The sequence below is a fragment of the Chiloscyllium plagiosum genome, chromosome 7 (genome assembly GCF_004010195.1).
Source record: "Chiloscyllium plagiosum isolate BGI_BamShark_2017 chromosome 7, ASM401019v2, whole genome shotgun sequence".
Classification (NCBI taxonomy): domain Eukaryota; kingdom Metazoa; phylum Chordata; class Chondrichthyes; order Orectolobiformes; family Hemiscylliidae; genus Chiloscyllium; species Chiloscyllium plagiosum.
Window position 1 is genome coordinate 45986614 of NC_057716.1, and position 27830 is coordinate 46014443.

The following is a 27830-nucleotide window of genomic DNA, read 5'->3' on the forward strand; positions in this document are numbered from 1 at the left end:
CAATATTCCAACAGTGGCCTAACCAATGTCCTGTACAGCTGCAACTCCTAATCGCTGTACTCAATACTCTGATCAATAAAGGAAAGCATACCAAACGCCGCCTTCACTATCCTGTCTACCTGCGACTCCACTTTCAAGGAGCTATGAACCTGCACTCCAAGGTCTCTTTGTTCAGCAACACTCCCTAGGACCTTACTATTAAGTGTATAAATCCTGCTAAGATTTGCTTTGCCAAAATGCAGCACCTTGAATTTATCTGAATTAAACTCCATCTGCCACTTCTCAGCCCATTGGCTCATCTGGTCCAGATCCTGTTGTAATCTGAGGTAACCCTCTTCACTGTCCACTACACCTCCAATTTTGGTGTCATCTGCAAACTTACTAACTGTACCTCTTATGCTCATATCCAAATCATTTATGTAAATGGCAAAAAGTAGAGGACCCAGCACCGATTCTTGTGGCACTCCACTGATCATAGGCCTCCAGTCTGTTGTGCCATTTTTTTAAAGGTCTGCTTTTTCTGTCAGCTCCATCACTTTTGAAATCTGCCTTTGACCTCTAGCATCCTCTCTCTCAAATCTGCCCTCTGATTCTCAGTTTTTGCTCTTTTTAGATTGGAATGTTACTGTCAACTTTTTATTATCGAACTTGCATTCTGATCCACAGTTCCTGCTTTTTTTTTAAGCCTTTGCTATGACTCATGGCTCCTCTTTCTAAATCTCTGCTCTAACTTTGACCTTTTCTTTTTAAACTTCCACTCTGAGATGCAGCTTCATCTATTTTTGACCTTAATTCTGACTCAGAGCCCTCAAGTTTTAGATCTACACTCTGACTGTCAGTGCATACTGCTCCCCTTGTGCTATCTGCAAGATGCACTGTAGTAATTCACTATGGTTTCTTCAACAACACCCGGCAAACCCACAAGCTGTACCACCTCAATAAACAAATGCACATGAACACCGCCTGTTGCATATTCTCTTCCAAGCCCAACACCACCCTGACTTGGAATCTGTTGCTATCCCTTCACTTGCTGGACCAAGATGTTTGAACTCCTTTTTTAACACCTCGTTTGGTATACCTGCACTACATGGGCTGTAGCAGTTCAAGAAAGTGACTTACTATCATCTTGAGAGCAATTTAGAGGTGGGCAAAAATGCTGGCTGAGCTAATGATGCCCACATCCAATGAACAAATACAAAAAAAAAGGCCTGGATACAAAATTGCTAATGTACAGGAAAAAGGTTTAAAAAACAGTGGAGTACACCTGGCCTGCAAGGATAAGCACTAAATGCTTGCCTTACCAGCGGTACACTCAATTCAGGAATGAATAAACAAAATAAATCCTCCCTCTCTCTCTCTCTCTCTCTCTCTACCAGTAAATAACATTTGATGGTTTAAACATAATAAAGCTATCTGAGTGGATGCTGAATACTATTGTAGACAGGTTTAGATAACTAACCTGCCCTGTGTTGTATTGCCAAATTCTAGGAACACCACATGCAGTACAACCAAAGCCCAGGGCTTCCCCATCCCAGTTCACTTAACATCCATTACCTATACTCATGATGGTAAATCATACAAACCATCTTGTTGCGCATTTGTAAGATTCGTAAATTGAACATGTCATTAAGAAAGATGTCATAACAAATTAATTTTCATGAAAACAAACAATGAAAAATTTGTATTTATATAGTGCATTTCATCATCTCTGGATATGTTAGAGCACTTTGCAATATTTGAAGTGTTGCTCCTTTAATCTTCATGTAATGTTTCAAGCAGTTTTTGCAGAGCAGGTTCCAGTAGATAAAATGATAATTTATCAGATCATGTGTTTTAGTGACGTTGAGGGATAGATATTGGCCAGAATGTTGAATAGTATAGTAGAGTCTTTTGTATTCAACTGGTAGGACACTGATTTTAGTTCATTGGTAGGACATGGGCGTCACTGGCTGGTCCATCATTTATTACCTGTCCCTAGATGCCCTTGAGAAGGTGATGGTGAGCTGCCACCTTGAACCTTGGTGATCCGTGTGCTGTAGGTAGATCCACAATGCCCACAGTAAGGGAATTTGACCCAGTGACAGCAAAGAAACAACAATATGTTTCCAAGTCAGAATGGTGAGCGGCTTGGAAGGGAACTTTTTGGTAGTGAGCCTGTGTATCTAATGCCCTTGTCTTTCTAGATTAAAGTAGTTATGGGCACATGCCATCCAAGAATCTTTGGAATTTATTCAGTGCATCTCAAAGTACACATTGCTGCTATTGAATGTAGGTGATGAAGGGAATAGATGGCTGTGGATGTGGTGCGAATCAAGTGGGCTTCTTGTCCTGGATGGTGTCAAGTCTCTTAAGTGTTGTTGATGCTGCACCAGTCTAGACAAGTGGGGAGTATTCCATCAGACTCCTGACATGACTTGTAGATGGTAGAATGCTTTGGTGTATCAGGAACTGAATTATTTGCTGCAGTATTCCTAGTCTTTGACCTGCTCTTGAGCCACAATATTTATATGGTGAGTCAAGTTGAGTCTCCGGTCAATGGTAATCCCCAGGATGTTGACAGTGGGGATTCAGTGCTCGTACCACCATTGAATGTTAAGGGGCAATGGCTAGATTGTATCTCTTAATGGAGATGGTAATTGCCTAGCATTTGTGAGGTATGGATGTTACTTGTCACTTGTCAGCCCAAGCCTGGATATTATCCAGATATTGTTGCATTTGAACATGGAATGCTTCAGTTCTGAGCATTTGCTAATTGTACTGAACATTGTGCAATTAATGAACATCTCCACTTCTAATCTTATGATGGAGGGAAGGTCATTTCATGAAGCAGGTGAAGTTGGTTGTCCCTGGGACACTACTCTGAAAAACGTCTGCAGAGATGTCCTAAAACTGAGATGACTGACTTCCAACTACCACAATGATCTTCCTATGTGCCAGGTAAGACTCCAGCCAGTGAAGAGTTTGCCTATGATTCCAGTTTTGCTAGGACTCTTTGATACCATGCTCCATTTAATGCAGCCTTGATGTCAAGGGCTGTGACTCTCACCTCTGGAATTCAGCTCTTTTGTCCATATTTGAACCAAAGCTGTGATGAGGTAAGGAGCTGAATGGCCCTGGCAGAACCCAAATTGGGCATTACTGAGCAGGTATTGCTTGAAAGCATTGTTTATGACCCCTTCCATCAATTTACTGATGGTCAAGAGAAACTGGGGCATTGTTTAGCTGTGTTGGATTTGTCTTGTTTTTGTGTACAGGACATAGCTGAGCAATTTTCCACATTGTCAGATAGATGCCAGTGTTGAGGCTGTACTAGAACAGTTTGGCTAGGGGTGCAGCAAGTTCTGGAGCACACACCTTCAGTACTATTACCAGAATGTTGTCAGGGCCTGTACCCTTTATAATATCCAGTGTCTCCAACCATTTCTTGATATCACATGGAATGATTCAAATTGGCTAAAGACTGTATCTGTGATTTTGGGGACCCACAGGAGGAAGCCAAGATGTATTATCTACTCAGCTTTTCTAGCAGATGATTGTTGTGAATGCTTCTGCCTTATCTTTTGTACTGCTGTGCTGGCCTTTGCCATCATTGAGGATAGGTATATTCATTGAGGATAGGTATATTCATGGAGGCCCTTCCTCTGGTGAATTGTTTAATTGACCACCACCATTTACAACTGGATGTGACAGGACTGCAGATTTTAGATCTGATCTGGTGGTTGTGGGATTGCTTAGTTATGTCTCTCACTTGCTACTGATGCTGCTTGGCATGCAAGTAGTCCTGTTTGGTTGCTTCACCAAGTTGGCATTTCATTTTTTAGTATGCCTAGTGCTGCTCCTGGCATGCTCTACTCCATAGACTGTTGAACCAGGATTGGTACCTTGATTTCATGGTAATGGTTATAGTGAGGATATGCTGGAGCATGATGTTGCAGATTGCATTGGAGTATGCTTCTGCTACTGTTGATGGCCCACAGCGGCTCCTGGATAGCTACTCTTGAGTTGCCAAATCTATTCAAGGTTTGTCTCATTTAGCACAGTGATACTCCTACACAACACAATGGAGGGCCTTAGTTTATGTTTCACACACAAATTTCACATTACAACATGCATTCAGTTCTCCACTAAAATGTGAACTTCAGTGCAGAATTCTTTTTGAGTGAGATTTGAAACCATAATCTTCTGATTCAGAAACCTTGAGTACTGCCTTTGAAGCAAGGCTGTCACAAAATGAAATCCTGGTTATTGGGTGAACTAAAGGGAAGGGGGAATCTTGTCGTTGTGGCCCATGTAGAACTCAACATTGCAGTAAGGAGAAGCCTCAAGTATTTTGATAAATTTTCAGAGATGTTGCAGTGGCTTTACTTCAAACCATTTAATTGGCCATGAAGCACTGAGGTCATAAAATTTTCTGTATAATTGCAAGTTGTTTTTCTTTAATGATCATTAATTTTGTTCTTTCTGAAATGACCTATAGAGTAGCACACGGGAGGCAAAGCAGCATCTAAGATTTGTATCCTGGACTGCTGATTGCCAAGCGTCTAACTCAGTGCTTCCTATATCTTTTCCCGTTGTGACCCTATTTTGTTGCTCAAATGTTGCTGAGACCCCAGGCGGCACGGTGGCTCAGTGGTTAGCACTGCTGACTCTCAACACCAGGGTCCCAGGTTCGATTCCAGCCTCGGGCAACTATCTGTGTGGAGTTTGAACATTCTCCCCATGTCTGCGTGGGTTTCCTCTGGGTGCTCAGGTTTCCTCCCACAGTCCAGAGATGTGCAGGTCATGCTAAATTGCACATTGTGTTAGGTGCATTAGTCAGAGGGAAACTGGTCTGGGTGGGTTACTCTTCGGAGAGTCGGTGTGGGCATGTTTCCACACTGTAGGGAATTTAATCTAGACCTATGAGCATGGGGCAGGGAACCCCTGACCTGCAAGAGCAGATGTTGTACACATGCTCTGAGTGCTGTTTTACCAGTGCCCTGACGAATGCTCCATTCCTTTGCCATAAGCAATACAGCTTTCCTACTTTAGCATGTACCTATTCACCCTGATATGTGGAGAATTATCATTGTTTCCACCAACTCTTGCAAGGCTTGCCACAAAACCTTGGACCTTTATTTTGCAGGATTGTCTTCAATTCTGTCTCCAGTTATGAGAACTTCCTGTCAGGTAGTTTGAGGGTCTGTCCAAATTAATGTCAACCACTCAATTCCCACATCCTGCAGAAACCATACATCACTCTCCCTGTGTTTCTATTTTTATTATAATTAAGTTATAAACATTTTTTAATCTCCCTGTAATTTCCATTAAACTACTCCTCCTGTGTTCTTCATGACAGTGTTTTCAAGGTATTGTTCTTAGTCTAAATTTTTAAAACTTTGTACAAATAACCAACAAAAGCCATTGTAACCAGGAAAATTTCTTCACACCAGGGTATTGTTGGAACATGGAATACTTTGTCACAGAAAGTACTTGAAACAAAGATCACTGCATTATTGAGGAAAATTGGATAAGTATTTGAAGCACAGGAAGGTACAAGATTATGCAAAGAGAACGAAGCAATGGGATTTGTTTTGGATTGTTGTAGCAATGAGCCACAGAAACAATGGCCACAAGCACCTCTTATCCTGTGGAACTAGGTTGTGTGTTGGGCACCAATCATCCTGGGGAAAGCCTGAGAAAATGTGAGCAGTAAGATAAAAAGGACCCGAGAGAGAGTGAAAGACAATGAGTGACAGAGACAAAAAATCCAAAATATTACGTAAGTGCTGATTTGTATCATTTTTGATAGACTTGAAAAATTCTTACCTCGTTACATTGGAGCTTTATGTTGCTGTGTAGCCATAGTCTTACCAGACCACAGGAGCTATTCTCTTATTAGAGAGAAGCAACTGGTGGTGATTTAACCTGAGGGCCACCAGACCTCAGGTGAGGGAAAAGGTTGAGAAGGAGAGTACTTTATGGTAACCTCAGACCAGTGATGGGAATTGAACCCATGCTGTTGGCATCACACTGCTCTCCAAACCAACAATCCAGCTAACTGAGCGAAACCGATTCCCAGAGGTTTGTGTAAATCACTTATAAAAGTATTTTATTCAGTACTTATGAAGGTTTTCAAATCTGGAAGCCAAACTGTAACATCTTTCGTTAATGAAGTGAGAGAATCTTCTAATTTTTCTATGCTGAGGTGAGTGTGGGAAAAGTTGCTCAATAACTCATGAGGAAGAAGATAGGTAATTCTATTCTCCATTAGAATCAACAGATGGATGGTTTTGGCCATGTCATCCTTTTATTCGTTCTTGGGAATTAACATTTTAGTAAGGTTAGCATTTATTGCCCATTTTTATTTCCCCTATGAGGGTGGTAGTGGACGGTTGTTTTGAAGTACAGTAGTACAAGTGATGAAGGTGTTACCACAATATCTTTGGAGTTATCAGTTTTGAGAGGAACTGCCAAAGAAGTCTTAAGTAATTTGCATTGCATCTTAAAGATAGTACTGTATACAGAGTATACAAGTGATGGAAGGAGGCTATTTAGAATGGGGAAGAGGTGCCAGTCAAGCAGACAGCATTAACCTGGATGGTTGAGTTTCATGGGACTTATTCCATCCGTTTATCACCAAATTAGTGGCAATCACTCAGTCAAATGCTGCCTTACTTACAAAAGTAGTCACTCTTACCTCATCTTTGAAATTTAGCCATGTTGATCTTTGGACTACCTTTATAAAGACATCTGGAGACACATACTTCTCTTGGATCTCAAAACCTAGATTGGTGAACAAGTTATTATTGGGTAAATGCTGCATGATATCATTGTTGACAAGTTCTCCCAGCACTTGGCTGGTGAGTGGGAGTAGGGTTGGAGTTGCACTTGGGGCGCATACTTAACCCATTTTCATATTGTTGGGTAGAGGCCAGTTTTGTAACTACACTAGAAGAACCTGAAAGGGGATGTGACTATATCTGGAGCATCGATCTGGAAAATTAAAGTTGTTATGTTAACATGATCTGTAAATGTTGCTGTGTAGCATATTCAGCCAACATCTTAGTTTCACTTGGAGACTGTAACAACTGAAGATAGGCACTTCTGGGTGAAAATAATTGCAGTTATGTCAGCTGTATCTTTTTGCACAAATGCTGGATACAGATGTTCATGGAGTTGCCTTCTCCCTTTAGTTGCTTAATTGTTTGGCACCATCAAAGTCCCTCATGTAGATTAGATGCTGTGCCCTCATTACCGGCATTATTTCATCCCACTAATGTTCAGCACAGAAAAGTTTTAATTCATTAGCTGTTGAAGGGTGGTAATTGACACTTAAATGGAAGTTTTCTTCTCATGGGGACATGAAATTCCATATTGATAGCTTCTAAGGTCACTCCCACTTGACTATATATTGCTGTGTCAACCTCTCCCTGCTCTCTAATGAATTTGTCATGCCAATCAGACATGGTATTCTCACAGATGAAAATCAGATTATCTTAGAAATTGTTAGGTGTGATTCTGTGAATATAACTAATAAATTGTCAAATGATAAGTCTGTGGGATAGCTCACCCAACTTAGGTGCCCGTCCCTAGTGAAGAGCACTTTGCTGACGTGCCTAAGCTACATTTATTGACCTCTGTCCAGATCGCTAATTCACCTCATGATGATGATTTTGTACACTTGATATGGAGGATAGTTTTAAAAAAAATTTTTGTATGCTTTCGAAGGCCTCATGTTTTTCCCCAAGTGCAGTGTCGAGAATTTAGCACAATATTCTAGCTAAGACCTGGTCGTGTTTTATAATGGTCTGGCTTACATACCTTGCTTTAGACCTCTATTCATCTGTTTATAAAGCCCAGAATCCTGTATGCCAGACACACTTGTTGTTATCAACCCATTATGGAAATGAAATTTTCACCTGCGATAATTCCTGCTCTGCCCTGACAAAAATATAGGACAAGATAAAAAGCTCAAGTATTTAACAATGGTGCTCAAGGCTCCTTGTAACTGGCTGAATCAGGTACTACCAGGAAAAGATAAAAAGGTTTGATTTTCCCAAAATTCATTTTAACTGGAATATCGGTGATGGCCTTTTATCATTTAGAATACCAGCAGCCTTCCCCATTTTTGTGCAGAATGGCAGCTATGATATCTCACCTTGGTAATTTTGAGAAAGTTTACCATAATCCTGAAGGGCACAGTAGATTGTCTCTGTACCTGGTGGCATTACTAGCATACATGGTATGTAGTAGATTTGGGACCTAGACATGGGAATATTCCAGGGAATGCTAGTGTCTCTGGCAAATGTTCAGTGACTAAAATGTTTTGGCTATGTTGTACTAAAATGCATAATCTATAACAGTCTGGCTTGCAATGGAATTTGAATATTGTTCCTTCATGGGGGAAATGGTTAATTGTAGCGAGGGAAACTACTGATATATAACAGCAATAAATGTCTTTGGAAGTGTTCGGTAGTGGGGATCATTTTTTTAAAAAACTGCCACTTACTCTGGTGAAATAAATTAACAGGAGTATTATGATGTTGTTGAGTCAGTCTGAAACACTATGGCATTTATGTTGCCACAGCCTCATAGCTGTTGAGAGGTAAACATTCTACATTGATTATAGAAATTGGAAGAAGGTATTTATAGAGCCAAGAAAACCAAATGCTGAGTGAATGAGTATTTGAAGCTGCAGTCAAATACCAAATAATTATCACGAGATCTAGGTTGGTTTTTTTTCTCTAAAGCTGCAGGCATCTGATGTTAGGTCCGAAAAGAGGGCTAGAACATGGGGTGAAATCTACGCTCAACAGATCAGCCTCACAGCAGGGAAAAGAATAAAAGAATCCAGAAACAGGTTTATTCAAGAAGAAACCAGTTCAGTCAAAGAAACGAAGTCTGCTGTTATTAGCAGTACAAGCAGTCAGAACATTCAAACACCCAGTCCTGAGTAGATGAGGAGAAAAACAGGAAGATTGTGGATACTCTGAGAGAAAATACTTCCTACAATACTGTTGAAGATCTGAGTTTCGGAAATCCTGGTCCAGAGTAAGTGAGCTAAATAAGTAGTTTGTTTAAGGATTATGATGAGATAATCGACAAATAAAATAACACTGGGTGAATGCAGAAATTTGCCCAGGTGTAATTAGATTGGTGTGGGAAAGAGGGATTCCATTTCATGGGACATTGGCATCGGTTTTGGAACCGGGGTGATCTGTACCGATGGGACAGTCTTCATCTGAACCGATCTGGAACCATTGTTCTGGCAAAAAGGATAAATGGGGTGGTCACTAGGACTTTAAACTTGTGAGTTGAGGAGGAAGGGAAATGGAAAGCAACAGGGAGTAATGAGTCAAGTAGAATGATAAGCAGCAGGTTAGCATGTGTACAGGGTTTAAGTTCAAGGCAGCTGGAAATGTGTTGCTGGAACAGCGCAGCAGGTCAGGCAGCATCCAGGGAACAGGAGAATCGACGTTTCGGGGATAAGCCCTTCTTGAAGAAGGTCTTATGCCCAAAACGTCGATTCTCCTGTTCCCTGGATGCTGCCTGACCTGCTGCGCTGTTCCAGCAACACATTTTCAGCTCTGATCTCCAGCATCTGCAGACCTCACTTTCTCCTTAAGTTCAAGGCAGACTAGGAATGAAACAAAAAGGAAGGATACTTAGGACATATTATTTGAAATGTTGGAAATCATGAGGATAAGAAAATTATCATTAAGGCGCTTCATCTGAATGCTCGTAGTGTTCATAGCAAAGTAGATGAATTAACGGCACAAATCAGCGTGAATGATTACGATGTATTAGGCATCACAGAGAAATGGTTGCAGGGGGTTCAGGACTGGCAGTTAAACATCCAAGGATTTACAACTTATTGAAAAGACAGGGAGGTGGGCAGAGGGGGTGGGGTTGCCTTGTTAGTTAAGAATGAAATTAAATCTGTGGCACTGAATGACATAGGGTCAGATGATGTGGAGTCTGTGTGGGTGGAGATGAGGAACCACAAAGGCAAAAATACCATAATGTGAATTACGTACAGACCTCCCAGCAGTGGTCACGTCCAGGGGCGCAAGATGTACTGGGAAATAGGGCATGTCATAAAGGCAAGGTCACGGTGATCATGGGGGACTTCAATATGCAGATGGACTGGGTGAATACTGTTGCCGATGGATCCAAAGAAAGGGAATTCGTGGAATGCTTACAGGATGGCTTTTTGGAACAACTTGAGATGGAGCCAAAAGGCTATTCTGGACTTAGTGTTATGTAATGAGCCCAGACTTTATAAAAGATCTTAAAGTAAGGGAACACTTAGGCAGTGATCATAATATGGTAGAGTTCAGTCTTCAGTTTGAAAGAGAGAGGGCAAAACCGGATGTAATGGTGTTACACTTAAATAAAGGTAATTACATGGGCATGAGGGAGGAACTGATGAAAATTGACTGGAGACAGAGCCTAGTGGAGAAGACAGTAAAGCAACAATGGCAGGAGTTTCTGGGTATAACTGAGGACACAGTACAGAGATTTATTCCAAAGAAAAGAAAAATTATCGGGGGGGGGGGGGGGCGGGCGGGGGTTGGAAATGAGACAGCCATGGCTGACAAAGGAGGTCAAGAAGTGTATCAAAGAAAAAGAGAGCCTATAAAGTGGCCAAGAGCACTTGGAACTCTGAAGATTGGGAAGACTACAATAACAGAAGATAACAAAGTGAGAAATAAGGAAGGAGAGGATCAAACATGAAGGTAAGCTAGCCAGTAATATTAGAAATGATAGGGTTTATTTTAATTCATAAGAAACAAATGAGAGGCAAAAGTAGAAATTGGGCCACTCCAAATTGATGCAGGAGGCTAGTGCTAGGAGACAAGGAAATAGCTGAATACCTTAATAAGTACTTTGAGCCAGTCTTCACAGTGGAAGACATAAGTAATATCCCAACAATTAAGGAGAGTCAGGGGGCAGAGTTGAGTATGGTAGCCATTACAAAAGAGAAAGTGCTAGAAAAGCTATTAGGTCAACAAATTGATAAATCTCCTGGCCCCTGGCTACATCCTAGAGTTCTGAGGAAATAGCAGAGGCGTTGGTTGTGATCTTTCAAAAATCACTAAAGTCAGGGAAAGTCCCAGATGATTGGAAAATCGCTGTTGTAACCCTCTTGTTCAAGAAAGGACCAAGCCAAAAGATGGAAAATTACAGGCTGATTAGCTTAACTTCGGTTGTAGGTAAAATTCTAGGATCCATTGTTAAGGATGAGATTTCTAAATTCTTGAAAATGCAGGGTTGGACTAAAACACGTCAGCATGGGTCTAGTGAGGGGAGGTCGTGCCTGACAAATTTGTTAGAATTCGTTAAAGAGGTAACAAGTAGTTTAGACCAGGGAAACCCAATGGATGTTATCTATCTAGATTTCCACAGGAGGCTGCTAAGTAAGATGAGGGCCCATGGTGTTCGAGGTGAGCCACTGGCATGGATTGGAGATTGGCTGTCTGACAGAAGACAGAGAGTTGGGGTAAAAGTTTATTTTTCGGAGTGGTAGCTAGTGACAAGTGGTGTCCCACAGGTTTCAGTGTTGGGGCCATAGCTGTTCACTTTATGTATTGATGATGTGGATGAAGGGACTGAGGGCATTCTAGTGAAGTTCGCCAATGATACAAAGTTAGGCGGACAAGCAGGTAGCTCTGAGGAGGTAGTAGGCTGCAGAAAGATTTAGACAGTTTAGGAGAGTGGTCCAGGAAATGGCTGATGAAATTCAACATGAGCAAATGCGAGGTCTTGCACTTTGGGGGAGAAAAGAATATAGGCATGGACGATTTTCTAAACGCCGAGAAAATTCATAAAGCCAAAGCACAAAGGGATCTGGGAGTGCTAATCCAGGACACTCTAAAGGTTGACTTGCAGGTTAAGTCCGTGGTTAAGAAAGCAAAAGTAATGTTGTAATTTATGTCAAGAGGGTTGGAATATAAAAGCAGTGATGTGCTACTGAGACTTTATAAAGCTCTAGTTAGGCCCCATTTAGAAAACTGGACCCTACACCTCAGGAAGAACATACTGGCACTGGAGTGTCTCAGTGGTTAGCACTGCTGACTCACAACACCAGGGTCCCAGGTTCGATTCCAGCCACGGGCGACTGTCTGTGTGGAGTTTGCACATTCTCCCCATGTCTGCGTGGGTTTCCTCCGGGTGCTCCGGTTTCCTCCCTCAGTTCAGAGATGTGCAGGTCAGGTGAGTTGGCTATGCTAAATTGCCTGTAGTGTTAGGTGCATTAGTCAGAGGGAGATGGGACTGGATGGGTTACTCTTTGGAAGGTCAGTGTGGACTTGTTGGGCTGAAGGGCCTGTTTCCAAACTGTGGGGAATCTAATCTAACAACAGAGAATTTTAAGAATTTAGGTTAGAGGTAATTCTCTCTAAGTTTGACTTTTCCTCCTCTACCTCTATACATGCTTTTTCGATCATGACTCCCACCTACCCTCTGAAGGCACCTTCTCCCTCCTCCACAGTCCATCCTCTTGGACACCTCATGCTGGCCTCTTAGCCTCCCCCAACCTCTTTATCTCCAACTGCCGTCGTGACATTGACTGTCTCAACCTGTCCACCCTTTCACCCAATGCAACCCCTCTCCATTGCAATGCACAGCCCTCCACTCCCTCTGTTCCAACCCAACCTCACTATCAAACCAGAGGACAAGGGGGGCTTAGTGGTAGTATGGCACACCAACTTCTACCTCGCTGAAGCCAGACACCAACTTGCTGACATCTCCTCCTGCCCCCTCAACCACCACCCCATCTCTCATCATCAAGCCATCATCTCCCAAACCATCCACAACCTCCAACCTCATAGTCCTCCAACTCTGGACTGCCTAGTTCTGCCACTTACCCAAAATCCATAGACCTGACTGCTGTTTGTCTCTGCCTGCTCCTATCCACAAACTCATCTCCTCATATCTCGACTCCATCCTGTCCCCACATATGTCCAGGACACCACCCACACCCTGCACCTCCTCCATGATGTTTGATTCTCTGCCCTCAACATCTCATGTTCACCGTGGATATCCAATCCCTATACACTTCCATCCCTCTTGACGAAGGCCTAAAAGCTCTCTGTTTCTTTCTCTCCTGCCGACTCAACCAGTCCCCCTCCACCGGTACTCACTTTCGATTGGTGGAACTGGTCCTCGCCCTCAACAACTACTCCTTGGAAGTCTCCCACTTCCTACGGACCAGAGGGCTAGCCATGGGCACCCGCATGGGCCTCGGGGGTGCCCCAATGAGGTGGTTGAACAGTTCATCCACTTCACCAATACCTCCCACCCTGCCTTCTAGTTCACATAGACCATGTCCGACACCTTCCTTCCCTTTCTGGACCTCTTTGTCTCTGTCCAGCAACTGACTCAACATGGCCATCTATTTCAAACCCACTGAAATCAACAGCTACCTTGACTATACGTCTAACCCAAACACTATCCCATACTCCCAATTCCTCCATCTCTGCCATATCTGCTCCCATGGTGGAGCAATTCCACTCCAGGACATCCCAGATGGCCTCCTATTTTAAGGACTGCAATTTCCTCTCCCACATAATTAACAATGCCCTCAAGTGTATCTCCTCCACTTCCTGCATCTCCGCCCTTGAACCCCACCCCCCAACTGCAACAAGGATAGAACCCGGTCCTCACATTCCACCACAAATCTCCAGAGGGAGTGCATTATCCTCTGCTGTTTCATCACCTACTGTGAGAGTTCAAAGTTTGTGCGAAGATTTGTAGCTCGGGTGCTCGTTGCTGTGGTTCTGTTCGCCGAGCTGGAAGTTTTTGTTGCAAACGTTTCGTCCCCTGGCTAGGCGACATCATCAGTGCTTGGGAGCCTCCTGCGAAGCGCTTCTTTGATGTTTCCTCCGGTGTTTATAGTGGTCTGTCCCTGCCGCTTCCGGTTGTCAGTTTCAGCTGTCCGCTGTAGTGGTTGGTATATTGGGTCCAGGTCGATGTGTTTGTTGATGGAGTTTGTGGATGAATGCCATGCTTCTAGGAATTCCCTGGCTGTTCTCTGTCTGGCTTGCCCTATGATAGTAGTGTTGTCCCAGGCGAATTCATGTTGCTTGTTGTCTGCGTGTGTGGCTACTAAGGATAGCTGGTCGTGTCGTTTCGTGGCTAGTTGATGTTCATGTATGCGGATTGTTAGCTGTCTTCCTGTTTGTCCTATATAATGTTTTGTGCAGTCCTTGCATGGTATTTTGTACACTACATTAGTTGGGCTGAAGAAAGTGGTAAACAAGGGGTTGCCTATACCCAAGGCTGACTAGGTTTCACAGGGTACGGAGTCATTGTTGAGGACTCCCAGGGCAACTCATTCCTGCCATTGTAGTACAATGATACCACTATTAGATGGTCTATCTTGCCAGTGGGATAGGATATACTCTGTTAATAGTAGTATCCAGAACATGGTCATACCTGTGGAATCATACCTTACAGACATTGTCAGGCTGTTACTTGACTGGTCTGTGGTACAGCTACTCCAATTTTTGCATATTCTTGGAGATATTGTTAAGGAGAACTTTGTAGGCTTAGCAGGTCTGTATTTTCCATTGTCATTTCCGGTGCTTAAGTTGATGCTTAAAGTGGTCTGTCCATTTTACTCCTTTCTTTACATTTTCTAGTGATATGATGCACGTGCACAGTCATTGTGGAGAGCATTTAAGAGTTAACCATATTGCCATGAGTTTGGAGTCACATGTAGGCAGACCAGGTAAAGATAGCAGATTTCCTTCCCTCATTGCTTCAGATGCAAGTTAGTTAGTTAAATTCTAGTTTGGGGCCAATAGAAAATTCTGCATCTTAGTTTCCTTGATAACAGCCATTGCTCATGCCTATTGCCTCAGAAAATCAATCCTCAGAAGGTGGTTTTAAACAGCTATTAGGCATATTACTGTTATGTGCAAAGGCCCTAAAGTCTATTTTAAATTGCAAGAATAAATACCATTATATACTGGCATGAAATGGAAACCTGCCCCACCACTCCTATGCTTGTTGCTTTATTTTGCCTTCTGGTCAAGCAACATCTAGATTTTGTTACGATCGCTATAAAGATCAATCTCTTGTAAAATGAAATGGATTTCCCAAGTGAACAATGGAAATAAACCTAAGGGCAAGATTTCAGTTTTTAATATTCTACTGTGACAAACAGTCTAAAATCAATAAGATCAAATGTTAATTAACAGGCAGCTTGACACATCAGGCTAAACTAACTAAATAACACAACTGAATTATATCTTATGAAACACTTTGTCACATCACCATGTCTCTGGCTGATTTAGAGCATCACAGAAACAGTTCCATCACTCATAACTACCTATCTCTGGTTCACTTCTCCTTGCCAAGGTATAATGAAATATCCAGTGCCCTTTGACAGTTGTTCCACTCAAACTGAATTTTCCTGCAGCAAGGTATGCTTTGCCAACTGTGCTGCTTGAATTTTCAACAACCTAGTATGTTCTATTTCCTACTTTTCAACAACTGAATCTCTTTCCCCCACTCCCCCCCCCCCCCCCCCCCCCCCCCCCCCCCCAGCATTCTGCTTGATCAGTAGCACAAACGGTCCATCTGTTTGAACAGAGCAGCTTCTTTGTCAATTCATCTTAAATAACAACTATCCTTTTTTTGTGAGATACTGCGAAAATGTCTTAAACTGGCATCCCTTTCTCAGTGGATTTCTGCTTGTATTTCTTCCTCATTGCATGTCTCTATGCAGCGACGTTCATTCTTCACCATTGCCCTTTGTAGAGTTTTGTTTTCCCTCAAGTTAATTAATACATAATCATCTTATACATGAGGATTTTTAAATTCTCACTTTTGTTTTTAAATTACTCTGTGGCCTCACTCCTCCATGTCTCTGTACTCTTCTCCAGCTTCACTATCCTCTTAACCTTTCTGTGCTCAACAAATTCTTCCCCCTGAACATCTTGGATTTTAATCCCTCCACTATTGGTGGCTGTGTTTTCTGTTGCCTCACCCACAGATCTGGAATTTTCTCTGTGCAACTCTCCAGCAGTTGAATTGAATTGAATTTATTGTTATGTGTACTGAGTAACAGTGAAAAGCTTTGTCTTGTGAGCAATACAGGCAGATCACAGAGTTAAGTAGCATAGATAGTAAATAATAAGTAAACTGCAGCAAAAGCAAAAACACAGGTACAGGTGAATGTTAAAAGTTTGTGAGTCCATTCAGTATTCTAACAACAGTAGGTAGAAACTGTTTCAAAACCGACTGGTGCATATGTTCAGGCTTCTGTACCTTCTCCCTATTGGTAGACGTTGTAGAAAAACATTGCCAGGGTGGGATGGATCTTGGAGAATGCTGGCGGCCTTTCCTTGAAGTGGGCCTGGTAGATGGGTTCTATAGATGGGAGCTGAAAATGTGTTGTTGGAACAGCGCAGCAGGTCAGGCAGCATCCAGAGAACAGGAGAATCGACATTTCGGGCATAAACCCTCCTTGACCTCACTTTCTCCTCTATAGATGGGAGGTAATCCTTTGTGATTGTCTGGGCTGAGTTCATCATTCTCTGTAACCATCTTTGATCTTGAATAGTACAGTTGCCGTATCAGGTAGTGATACATACAGAATGCTCTCAATAGTGTACCTATAAAAGCACTCACTAGCTTTTGTAATTTTTGTACATTTTGTTGATTGTAACAAATGGTTGTGGTCTACATTGGCTCTTATAGGTTGTCTTGATTGTTTAATTCCTACTCGCAGGTTAGCTTAATTTGGAATTAGAAGACAATGTCCATTTGTTTTACTGTTAGTTCCTCTGTTGTCTCTTTAAATACTTCATTTGTAAATGATGCATTTTGGACAATTACAGGTGTCAGGTGGTTGGTTTTGGTCGTGAAGGCGGCCCAGGGCTTGCATGTCCTTGGCGGAGTAGGCGGGGAAGTTGAGGTGGTTGGTTACAGGGTAGTGAGGTTGTTGAGTACGTTTGTCCCGGAGATGTTACCTGAACCATTCTGCATTCTGGCGTCCTACCTCTCCAATGTAGAGGAGACCACATTGGGAACAATGGACACAGTAAATGAGATATTTCGATGTGCAGGAAAATCTCTGTTGGATGTGGAAGGATCCTTTGGGACCTTGGATGGAGGTGAGTCAGAGGTGTGGGTGGAGATTTTGCACCTCTTGTGGTGGCAAGGGAAGATGCTGGGAGTGGAGCGTGGATTGCTGAGGGTGTGGATCCAACAAAGGAGTTGCGGAGGGAATGGTCTCTGCGGAATGCTGATCGGGATGAGCAGGGAAATATATCTCTGATGTGGTCTGACTGTCAGTGGCAGAAATGGCGGAGGATGACGCAATGTAACCGGAGATTGGTGGGGTTTCCATCCTTGTTGCTGTTGGAGGGGTGGGGTTCATGGAGATGTGCTAGAGGGCATGGTTGACCAAGTGGGAAAGCAAATTGCAGTCCTTGAAGTTGGGGGCCATCTGGGATGTTCTGGAGTGGAATTGCTCCTACTGGGAGCAGACGCAGTGGAGGCGGAGGAAATGGGTGTATGGGATAGCCTTTTTACGGTAGGAGTGGTGGGAGGAGGTGTAGTCAAGGTAACTTTGGGAGTCAGTGGGTTTGAAGTAGATGTCCACGTTGAGTCAGTTGCCAGAGATGAAGAGTTCCAAGAAGGGGAAGGAGGTGTCTGAGATTGTCCAGGTGAACTTGAGGTCAGGGTGCAAGATGTTTGTGAAGTTGGTGAACTGTTCAACCTCCTTGTGGAAGCATAAGGTGGTGCCGATACAGTCATCAATGTAGCGGAGAAAAAGCTGGGGAATGGCGCTGGTGTAACTGCAGAAGGTGGACTGTTCCACATACGCGACAGAGGCAGGCTTAGCTGGGGCCCATGTGGGTGCCCATGGATACCCCTTTGATCTGGAGGAAGTGGGAGGATTCAAAGGAGAAGTTGTTGAGGGCGAGGACCAATTCAGCCAGGCGGATGAGTGTGTCGGTGGAGGGGCACTGGTTGGGTTGGTGGGAGAGGAAGAAATGGAAGGTTTGGAGGTGTTTGTCATGGCAGATGGGCATGTTCAGAGACTGGATGCCCAAGGTGAAGATGAGGCATTGTGGGCCGGGGAACCAAAAGTCATTGAGTAGATGGAGGGTGTAGGTGGTGAGCCAAATGCATGTGGGGAGGACCTCAAGGGATCCTTCCGCATTCAACAGAGATTTTCTTGCACATCCAAACACCTCATTGACTGTGTCCGTTGTTCCTAATGTGGTCTCCTCTTCACTGGGGAGTCTGGTCACCAACATTTGGAACGATTCAGGGAACATCACTGGGACACACGCACCCAAGAACCCCACCGCCCTGTGGCTGACCGCTTCTACTCCCTCTTCCACTCCAACAAGAACATGCAAGTCCTGGGCCATCTTCATGGCCAAATCCAAACCACCTTTCTACCCCCCCCTGCCCCCCCAACTCCAGCCCCATACCCCCTCCTATTTATCTCTCCGCTCTCTTGGAGGCCGCCCACACTCCTGATGAAGGGCTTATGCCCAAAACGTTGACTGTCCTGCTCCTTGGATGCTGTCTGACATGCTGTGCTTTTTCAGCGGCACACTCTATAACTAGTTTAGGCATGCAGAACTTAAGCTTGCTGAAAGAGTCCTTTTTTTACTAAGCTTTTTGTCTTGCATTCATTAGGACAATGTAAGCATGTCCAAAAGGCTAGCTGTTCATTACTAATAGAAGAGTCCTTCAGCTGTGTATAGGAAACAAAGTAATGACCATACCCAACCAGCTCACTCTTATTAAACTCACAGCACAATGGCCAACATGAGACGTGATTCTGCAATTGTACAACATTCACAAAATAATCCTTAGTGTTCAAAGAATTCTGCTGACAATCAGGTTAATGTTGTCAATTGTACTCGCAGTGTAGCATACTGAAAGCTTGTGATTTTTGAGAAGATTTATAGCTCAGGTTGAGGTTTAGATTGTACGTTTACTCACTGAGCTGGTACATTTGATCTCAGATGTCATCACCATGCTATGTAACATCATCAGTGAGCCTCCATTGAAGCACTGGTGTTCAGTCCAGCTTTCTATTTGTGTGTCATGGTCTGTTAAGGTGCGTGGTGTCATTTCCGGTTCTTTTTCTTAGAGATTAGTAAATGGGGTCTAAATCAATGTGTTTATTGATGGAGTTCCGGTTTGAATGCCAGGCCTCTAGGAGTTCCCGTGCATGTCTCTGTTTAGCCTGTCCTCGGATGGATGTGTTGTCCCAGTCGAAGTGGTGTACTACTTCGCCTTTATGTACGGATACTAGTGATGGTTGGTCATGTCTTTTGGTGGCGAGTTAGTGTTTATGTATCCTAGTGGCTAGTTTCCTGCCTGTCCAATGTAGTGTTTGTTGCAGTCCTTGCAGGGTATTTTATATATGACAATTGTTTTGCTGGTTGTTGGTACAGGGTCCTTCAGGCTCATTAGTAGCTGTTTCAGTGTGTTGGTAGTTTGTGGGCTACCATGATATCAAGGGGTTGGAGTAGTCTGGTCATCATCTCCAAGATGCCTTTGATATATAGTAATATGCCGAGAGTCTTTGGGTGTGTTTGTGTCTTCTTGCTTGGGTTTAATCTTTAAGAATCAGCGTATTGTGCTTATCGGGTACCCGTTGTTCTTGAATACACTGTATAGGTATTTTTCTTCTGCTGCTAGTAGTTCCTGGATACTGCAGTGTGTTGTGGCTCAATTAAATAATGTCCCTTTGTAGCCCACTTGTGGGTGTTGGGATGATTGTGCCTGTAGTTGAGTATCTGGCCTGTGTGTATTGCTTTCCTGTAGCCCACAAACCTACCAACACACTGAAACAGCTACTAATGAGCCTGAAGGACCCTGTACCAACAACCAGCAAAATGAATGTCATATACAAAATATCCTGCAAGGACTGTAACAAACACTACATTGAACAGACAGGCAGGAAACTAGCCATCAGGATACAGTATCCTTACAGATGAAGAAGGGCACCATTTCAACTGGGACAACACATCCATCCTAGGACAGGCTAAACAGAGACATGCACGGGAATTCCTCGAGGCCTGGCATTCAAACCGGAACTCCATCAATAAACACACTGATTTGGACCCCATTTACCAACCTCTGAGGAATAGGAACCGGAAATGATATCATTCGCCTTAATAGACCAAGACACACAAATAGCAAACAGGACAAAACACCAGTGCTTCAATGGAGGCTCACTGATGATGTCACCAAGAATGGTGACGAAACATCTGAAAACAAACCTACCAGCTCAGCAAGCAAACTTACAACCTGACACTCAAAGCTATATATTTATAGGGCTCTGTTCTTCACTGACAAAAAGAACATGTACATTCACTGCATCTGTTGAAACTGAGCAAAATATGTGGCAGTCATTGTCTGGTTTATTTCTTGACAATGCCTTAGTGAATTAGAGGTAGCTGAAAATGTGTTGCTAGAAAAGCGCAGCAGGTCAGGCAGCATCCAAGGAACAGGAGAATCGACGTTTCGGGCATAAGCCCTTCTTCAGGAATCATCTTAGAGGTAAAAAGGCTTTTGCCCGAAACGTCGATTTCGAAGCTCCTTGGATGCTGCCTGAACTGCTGTGCTCTTCCAGCACCACTAATCCAGAAATTAGTGAATTAGAGTTAATTTTATGTCATCATTAACTGATGAATTTCCATTGCAATTGCTCTACCAGTCAGGATCTATTTCCGAACAAGCAGCACTTTTCTCTCATACAGTGCAAGTATTGTATTCACTTTACTTTGGAATTTCTTGCACATTGCCCTAGTGAGTGCAAGACAAAAAAAAACCGCCAAAATATGTTCGCTTTTCGCAATGTTCAAGTGTTGAATATCATGCTCTTGGTTTCTCTGTTCAGTAACATGATCTTGATCTGTCTTCAAGCAGTCCATTAGTATCTAATTCTTTTAGTAGAATGCTGTATATCTCGGAGTTAAAAGTAGCAAGGTGTTGTGAAAGAATTATTAATTGTATTAAAATTTATATAAAGAAGAGTCAGTCTAGAAATATTGATTTTTTTTTTAAATATAGCATGTGGTTGGTTGAAATAAAACTTGTAATTGAAAAGTTTATGTTTGGATATTGCCTAAGTGTATTTCACTTCTAGTGAATAACAGAGTCTTGGTCCACAGTTCCATTTTATCCTTTGCTTCATTCAGTGTGTAAGCAAAGAACATTTTTCTTCCGTTTTGGAATATTTAAGGATCGCAGACTTCAAGTTGCATGTGCCAAAGAGCTTCCAGATTCTTCTTCTTCAGTTTTCTTCGATCTTATTTCTTCTTACCTCACCCCTTGTGTTTCAATGCACCCTTTGAGCTTCACTTTTCTGACTCCAAAAAATCAGTTCTCAACAAAAACCTTTAAATTGATCCCCTTGCAGTTCACCTCAATGGATTTTGGGCTGAACATGAACTGAATTTCTCTTCCATTGCTTTCTCCTTATGTGTATTTCTTTTTTGGCAAAATGTCCTCCACTGTATACCAGTTCCTTTTCCCTATTTTTCCTGCCTTCAGCTTTTTTAATCCATCTGCAGTCCTTCTTCTGACCCATTTCCCTCCCTAGATCTTTTAAGAATGTTGACATGTTATCCACCTTCTCAATTTTCTTGCTCCCTTCACTTATGCCCACTCTGAACTTGCAACAAGCTGTGCTTTCAGGTCCATCCCTGACATTATCCTCATCTGCTGCCAGAGGTGGTGTTTTTGTTGTTTGTTAATAAATCTATCTAGCTGAGGTTGAATGGCAACTCTGATAAACTCAGAATGTCTACTATCATCTTCCCAAGATTTACAAACACAACTGATCAACCCATATTTGCAGTCTTTTCTTGCTCCTCAGAACTGATTTCTTTTCATCTTGACTAATTTTGTCCTGTCCAAAATTCCATCCTTCCATCCTCACATTGGTTTTCTCCTACTCTTCCCTTACTATCTCCAACTTCAAAGTCTCCATTTGTGGGGATAGACTTTTGATAAATATAAAATTAATAAACATGTCCCCCATTAGCCCAGTGTTTTCCACAACTACTTTGACTACATGTCCTCACTCCCAGTAAGTACTATATTCCACTCTCCCATTTTATCTGTCCATTTCATATCTGTTTTGACAATGCAACCTTCCACACTTAAATGCATGTATGAGTCTGAGTAACCACTTAAATCATCCAGGAAAATAGGTGTTCGTAAATAATGGACACTTTTGTCTCAATAGATCATTGATTATGGAATGATTGGTTCAGCTAAAATAAATATTTATGACAAATGTACCTTTGGGTTTTGGATTTAAACAACACATTGGTTTAAAATGTTGTATTTTCACTCTTGAATGGCTAGTTTCAAATCTAGTGTAGATCATTGAAATGAAGAGCCCCTTGCTTTGTAAGTTGTAATATTCTTCTGCAGCTTTAATTTACTTCCTTACTTAATCAGCAACAGTGACCATAATTTGATAGTAATTAATTTGAGATGTTTTCCTTGGATTTTTTTTCTTCAATTTTGCATTTAATTGTTGATGTAGGTGAAGCAAGGAGCTGCTGAACATGAGTGATGATAAACCCTTTGTTTGCACTGCTCCTGGATGTGGCCAGGTAAGACCATAAGATTTCTTTCAGTTCTTTTTCATCATGCAGTTAATGTTTTGATGAGTGTGCAGAGTGTTGAAGTAGTTTGTTGCTATGATTTTCTCATGCAACAGAAAGTTTTCTTTTCGTTCAGAACCTCATCTAATATATTTAAAAGCCTGAAAGATTAATGTATCTATATTGTAAGCCCAGTGGCATCCCTGTTATTTTTAAGTTGTGACCCCTTTATTATAAGAGGTTTTGAGTACAGGAATCATGAAATCTTGCTTCAGTTGTCAAGGAGCTTGGTTATATTACTCCAGGAGCACTGAATGCAGTTTAGCTCTCCTTATCTTAAAGATATTGCCTTAGAGGGAGTGCAGCAAAGGTTTGCCAGACTTGTTTCCAGATGTTGGGATTGCCCTATCAGGAGAGATTGGGTAACTGGGCCTGTATTCTCTATAGAGTTTTGAAGAATAAGAGATGATCTTGCATAAACTTACAAGGGAGCAAAAGAAATAGACAAGGTAGGTGCAATTAATATGATGCACGTTTGCCATTTTGGAGAGTCTGGAATCAGGGGTCACAATTTAAAAGTAACAGGGATGCCACTTCGATCCAAGATGAGGAGAAATATTTATACTCAGAGGATTGTGAACCTTGGTGTAATTGTCTACCACAATGGGTTGTGCAGTCCAGTCTTTGAGTATGTTTGAGATTGACAGATTTCTGATTACCAATGGCATATAGGGTTTTGAGGATTGGATAGATAAAAGCATTGAACTGAACGATCAGATTGTTTTGAATAGTGGGGCTGGCTCGATAGGCTGAATTACCAGCTCCTGCCCCTAGATATTTATCGCTCAATCAGTATCACAAAAATGGGTTATTTTGTCACATTCACGTGTTTTGTGGAATTTTGCTATGCACAAAGTGGCTGCCAACTTTTCTCCGTTCAAATAATGTAAATACCACAAAAGGTACTTAATTGATTCTAAAGCACTTTGAGATGTCTGCTGGACCTGCAAAGTACTATGTCAATATAACCCCTCTATGTTGGTAGACCTACACAGAGATGTCACAGCATTACTGGTGTAGAAAATAGGAATACCATGCTTGCCCAGTGAAAATTTAAAAATTATTTTCTTTCATCCAAATTGATTCTTTGTTTTGTTATGTGCAATTTTGAAGAATAAAATGGAAGAAAAATCTGTAATGTTGTTGGTTCTCTAAAATTATTAACAGAGCCTATTAGTGTTAATATTTATGGATTACAATCTAAATACCTTAAACTGTTGTTGTAGCGCTTCACAAATGAGGACCACTTGGCTGTTCACAAACACAAACATGAGATGACGTTAAAGTTTGGTCCAGCTCGTAATGACAGTGTCATCGTGGCTGGTAAGTGCCTTTTTTTTCATTTCCATATCTTGTAGTCTAAATTTAAAGAAGATAATGAAATATTGATTTTGTTTTGACATGAAAGCCTAATTCATTTAAAATATTGTAATACCATAATACTTTGTGCAAAAAGTTTTAATTGCTTAAACCTGTCTGGAAAAGCCTGTTTTACTGATATGAAGCAAAGAACTGTGGATGCTGGAAATCTGAAACAAAAACGGAAATTGCTGGAGAAACACATCAGATCTTCAGAGAGACCTTTCTGAAGAAGTGTCACTGGACATGAAATATAAACTCTGCTTTCTCTCCACTGATGCTGCCAGACTTGATACGTTTCTCCGACAATTTCTGTGTTTGTTCCTGTTTTACTAATAGTGTACATTTCTACATTAAAATTTTATATTCACTAAAATTGAGTTTGTGGATCATAAGTGTATCCGGTATTGCTTTAATAAAAGCAGAAAATACTGAATGTAGTTAGCAGTGTTAGGCATCAGCTGTGACGAGAAAAGCAGTTAACATTTGAAATCTGTGACTTTTCATTAGAGCTGAAAAAAGTTAGAAATGTAATAGATTTTGAGCAAGTGAAAGGGAGGCAGTGTGAAGATGAACGAAAGGAAAAAAATGGAGGACAGTGGAGAATAAATTGCTAAAGGTTTTGTGGTTCAAAAGCCGAAGAAGTTGATAATGGTTAAAGTAAGAGTCCAGACAAGGTGTGTATAGTAGGATAGAAGCCATCCAATGTAAAGGAAACGGGTGTAAGGAAGAAACAAAAAAGAAATCTGAACGAAAAAAGCCACAAGCACCCTCTTCTCCCATTTTCTTTAATAATCTGATTTTGAACCAGAAGTTCAGTTCTGAATGCTACAGTGTCAAGCCTAAAGACCATAAGAAACAGGAGAAGGCTGTTTGGCCCCTCAAGCCTGCTCCATAGTTGATCTCATATTCCTCATGTCTACACTCCTGCTCTCCTTTTTTATGACAATCACAGTTTCACAGTCAATATTACAGAAATTAGATTTATATTTCAGATTTATTAATTGGATTTTTTTTGTGTTTGTAGAGTGATTACATAAAATTATGTAGAACATTCTGAAACAGGCCATTCAGCCCAGCTAATCTAATGAAGTTGTTTATGTTGTTAATCAAATCATTTCTATCTTTTGTCCGCTAAATCCATTGTAACCATCTTTTTCCATTTCTCTTAGATGCTTCTTTAGTTTATTTATAAATGCACTTATCCTTTTCTTTTGCACTGTTCCTTGTGGCAGTGAATTCACATTCTCGTCACACTTTAGGTAAAGAAGTCTCTTCTGAATTTCTTACTAGATTTCTTGGTGACTATCTTATATTGATGGCCTCTAGTTATGCAGTTACCCACAGAGGATACATTCTTTAGAACTTTGAACATTCTCTCTGTATCCAGTCTATCAAAGTCTCTCGTTATTTTTAAAACCTATATTAAGTTACACCGAAGCCTTGTTTTCTCACAATAGAAATGACCCAGTTGCCTTTCTTTACTTGATGTGTATACCCATGAATTTCTAGTATAATTCTTCTGTGTCCTCTACAGTGCAGTATATCACTTTCATAATTTGACAATCAGAATTGCATGCAATATTTCAAATATGGTCCAATTAAAATTCAGCACAGTTTTAGCACTGTATTTTTCTAGATTTTAATTCTATCTTATTAAAAGAAAAGAATGGCTAGCTTTTTTTTAATGATCTTGCTAACCTATGACTCAGTTTTTAGAAATTGGTGTGTTTGTACTCCTGGATCACTTTGCTTCTCTTCCTCAGTGAGCTTGGCTGTCTGGCAGAGAACAGAGTGGGGATAAAAGGGTCCTTCCCAGGATGGCAGCCGGTGAAAAACTGGTGTTCCATGAGACTGTGTTGAGACCACATCTTTTCACTTTATACGTTAACCATCTAGATGAAGGAACTGAGAGCATTCTGGCTAAGTTTGCTGATGATGCAAAACTAGGTAGAGGGACTGGTTGCATTGCAGAGACGGGGAGGCTGCAGAAGGATTTGGACAGGTTGGAAGAGTGGGCAAAGTAGTGGCAGATGGGATACAACGTGGGAAGGTGTGAGGTCTTGCACTTTGATGGGAAGAATAGAGGCATGGACTATTTCTAAATGGGAGAAAATTCAGAAGTCTGAAATGCAAAGAGACTTGGGAGTTCTAGTCCAGGATTCTCTCAAAGTAAAGATGCTGGTTGAGTCAGTAGTTAGGAACACAAATCCACTGATGGCATTTATTTTGAGAGGGCTTGAATATAAAAGCAGGGATGTACTTCTGAGGCTCTGTCAGGTCACATTTGGAATATTGTGCACCGTTTTGGACCCCGTATCTCAGGAAGGATATACTGGTCCTGGAGCGTGTTTGGAGGAGGTTCATGAGAATGGTCCAAGGAATGAGAAGTTCAACATATGAGGAATATTTGAGGACTCTGGATTTATACTCTGTATGGAGTTTAGAAGGATGAGGGGGAATCTAATTGAAATGTACAGAATACTGAATGGCCTGGACTGAGTAGATGTTGGGAAGATATTTTCCATTGGTAGGAGAGACTAGGACCCGAGGGCACAGCCTTACAATAAAGCAAAGCCCTTTTAGAACTGAGATAAGGAGAAACATTTTCAGCCAGAGATTGGTAAATCTATGGAATTCATTAGAGAAGGCAGTGAAGGCCTGGTCACTGAGTATATTTAAGACTGAGATATCTAAGTTCTTGAGGATCAAGAGTTACGGGGAGAAAGCGGGAGAATGGGGTTGAGAAATATATCATGATTGAATGGTGGGGCAGACTCGACAGGCTGAATGGCCTAATTTTTGCTCCTGTGTTTTATGGTCTTATGGAGACTTGCACCTTTCGAGTAATAAGTTACCTTCCTACTGCCAAAATGTGCTACCTCTGATTTATCTGTGCTGAATTCCATTCAATTATTTGCTCATTCTACATGTTTATTAATATTCTTCTGTAATTGTTGCAGTCCTCCTCAATGTTATTGTATCCCCCTCAACTCACAACCACCACCACCCTAATTTGATACGATGTGAAAATTTAGAAATTATGTTTTTGACTCCAAAGTCCATATCACTACAGTAAATTTGAACAACAGTAGTTCCAACACATATTTGTGGAACATCATTTCCCACTTTGTTCCACTATGAACATCTACCCTTTGCTCCCAATCTCTGCTTTTTGTCTTAAAGCTAGCTAGTACTCTAATTTAGTACTTGTCCCTTGACTTCATATTTTATTAATTTACTTGTTTATTATTATTGCCATTTAATAATTCAGATGAAATACATCTTCTGCATTTCTTTTGTCCACTCTCTGTTATCTCCTCATAAGATTGAGTTCATCAAGCAAGATTTTTATTTTTGAAATCCATGTTGACTATTTATTGTTATATTTCTCATTCCCTGGGACAGATTCTTCTGCCCTCTTTAGTGACATGTTTAGAGGTGCCATGCTCTACTTGGTCTGGGCTGAGAAGGACTTCCACCTCACCCTAATTGATATCCTTAAATGAACCTTTAATGACCACAATGGACCTCATCCCATTTCTGTGTAGGCCTGTCACAATGTGGGGAGCAGAAGCAAACCTGCTTGCCATCTCCTGGGGTAGGTTCTACCTTCAAAGTACACAATGCCTGATTGATGGACTTAACATATTGAAGGAAGGGGCTACTGAGAGTCAATCTATTGCCCTTGCTACCAGCCTGAATCCCACAAAACATGTTTAGCCTGAGTTGCTCTGAGATTTTGAGCTTTAGGTGCCTGTATTTCCAGTAACAACCACCACCTCAGTGGAGCTTGGCTGAGCAAAACACCTCTGATTGGCA

The 27830-nt window shown here is 41.7% G+C and overlaps 1 protein-coding gene across 3 annotated transcripts in view; it reads left to right on the forward strand.

Moving 5' to 3' along the window:
* The window catches only part of atf2 (activating transcription factor 2), a 153056-nt gene that overhangs the window by 22305 nt on the left and 102921 nt on the right, over positions 1–27830 (forward strand). For all 3 annotated transcript variants that reach the window (XM_043693568.1, XM_043693570.1, XM_043693569.1), the window contains exons 2-3: positions 22529–22598; positions 23876–23972. In XM_043693568.1, coding sequence (XP_043549503.1) covers positions 22551–22598; positions 23876–23972 — 145 coding nt within the window. In that variant the 5' untranslated portion in view covers positions 22529–22550. The remainder of the gene's footprint in view (positions 1–22528; positions 22599–23875; positions 23973–27830) is intronic.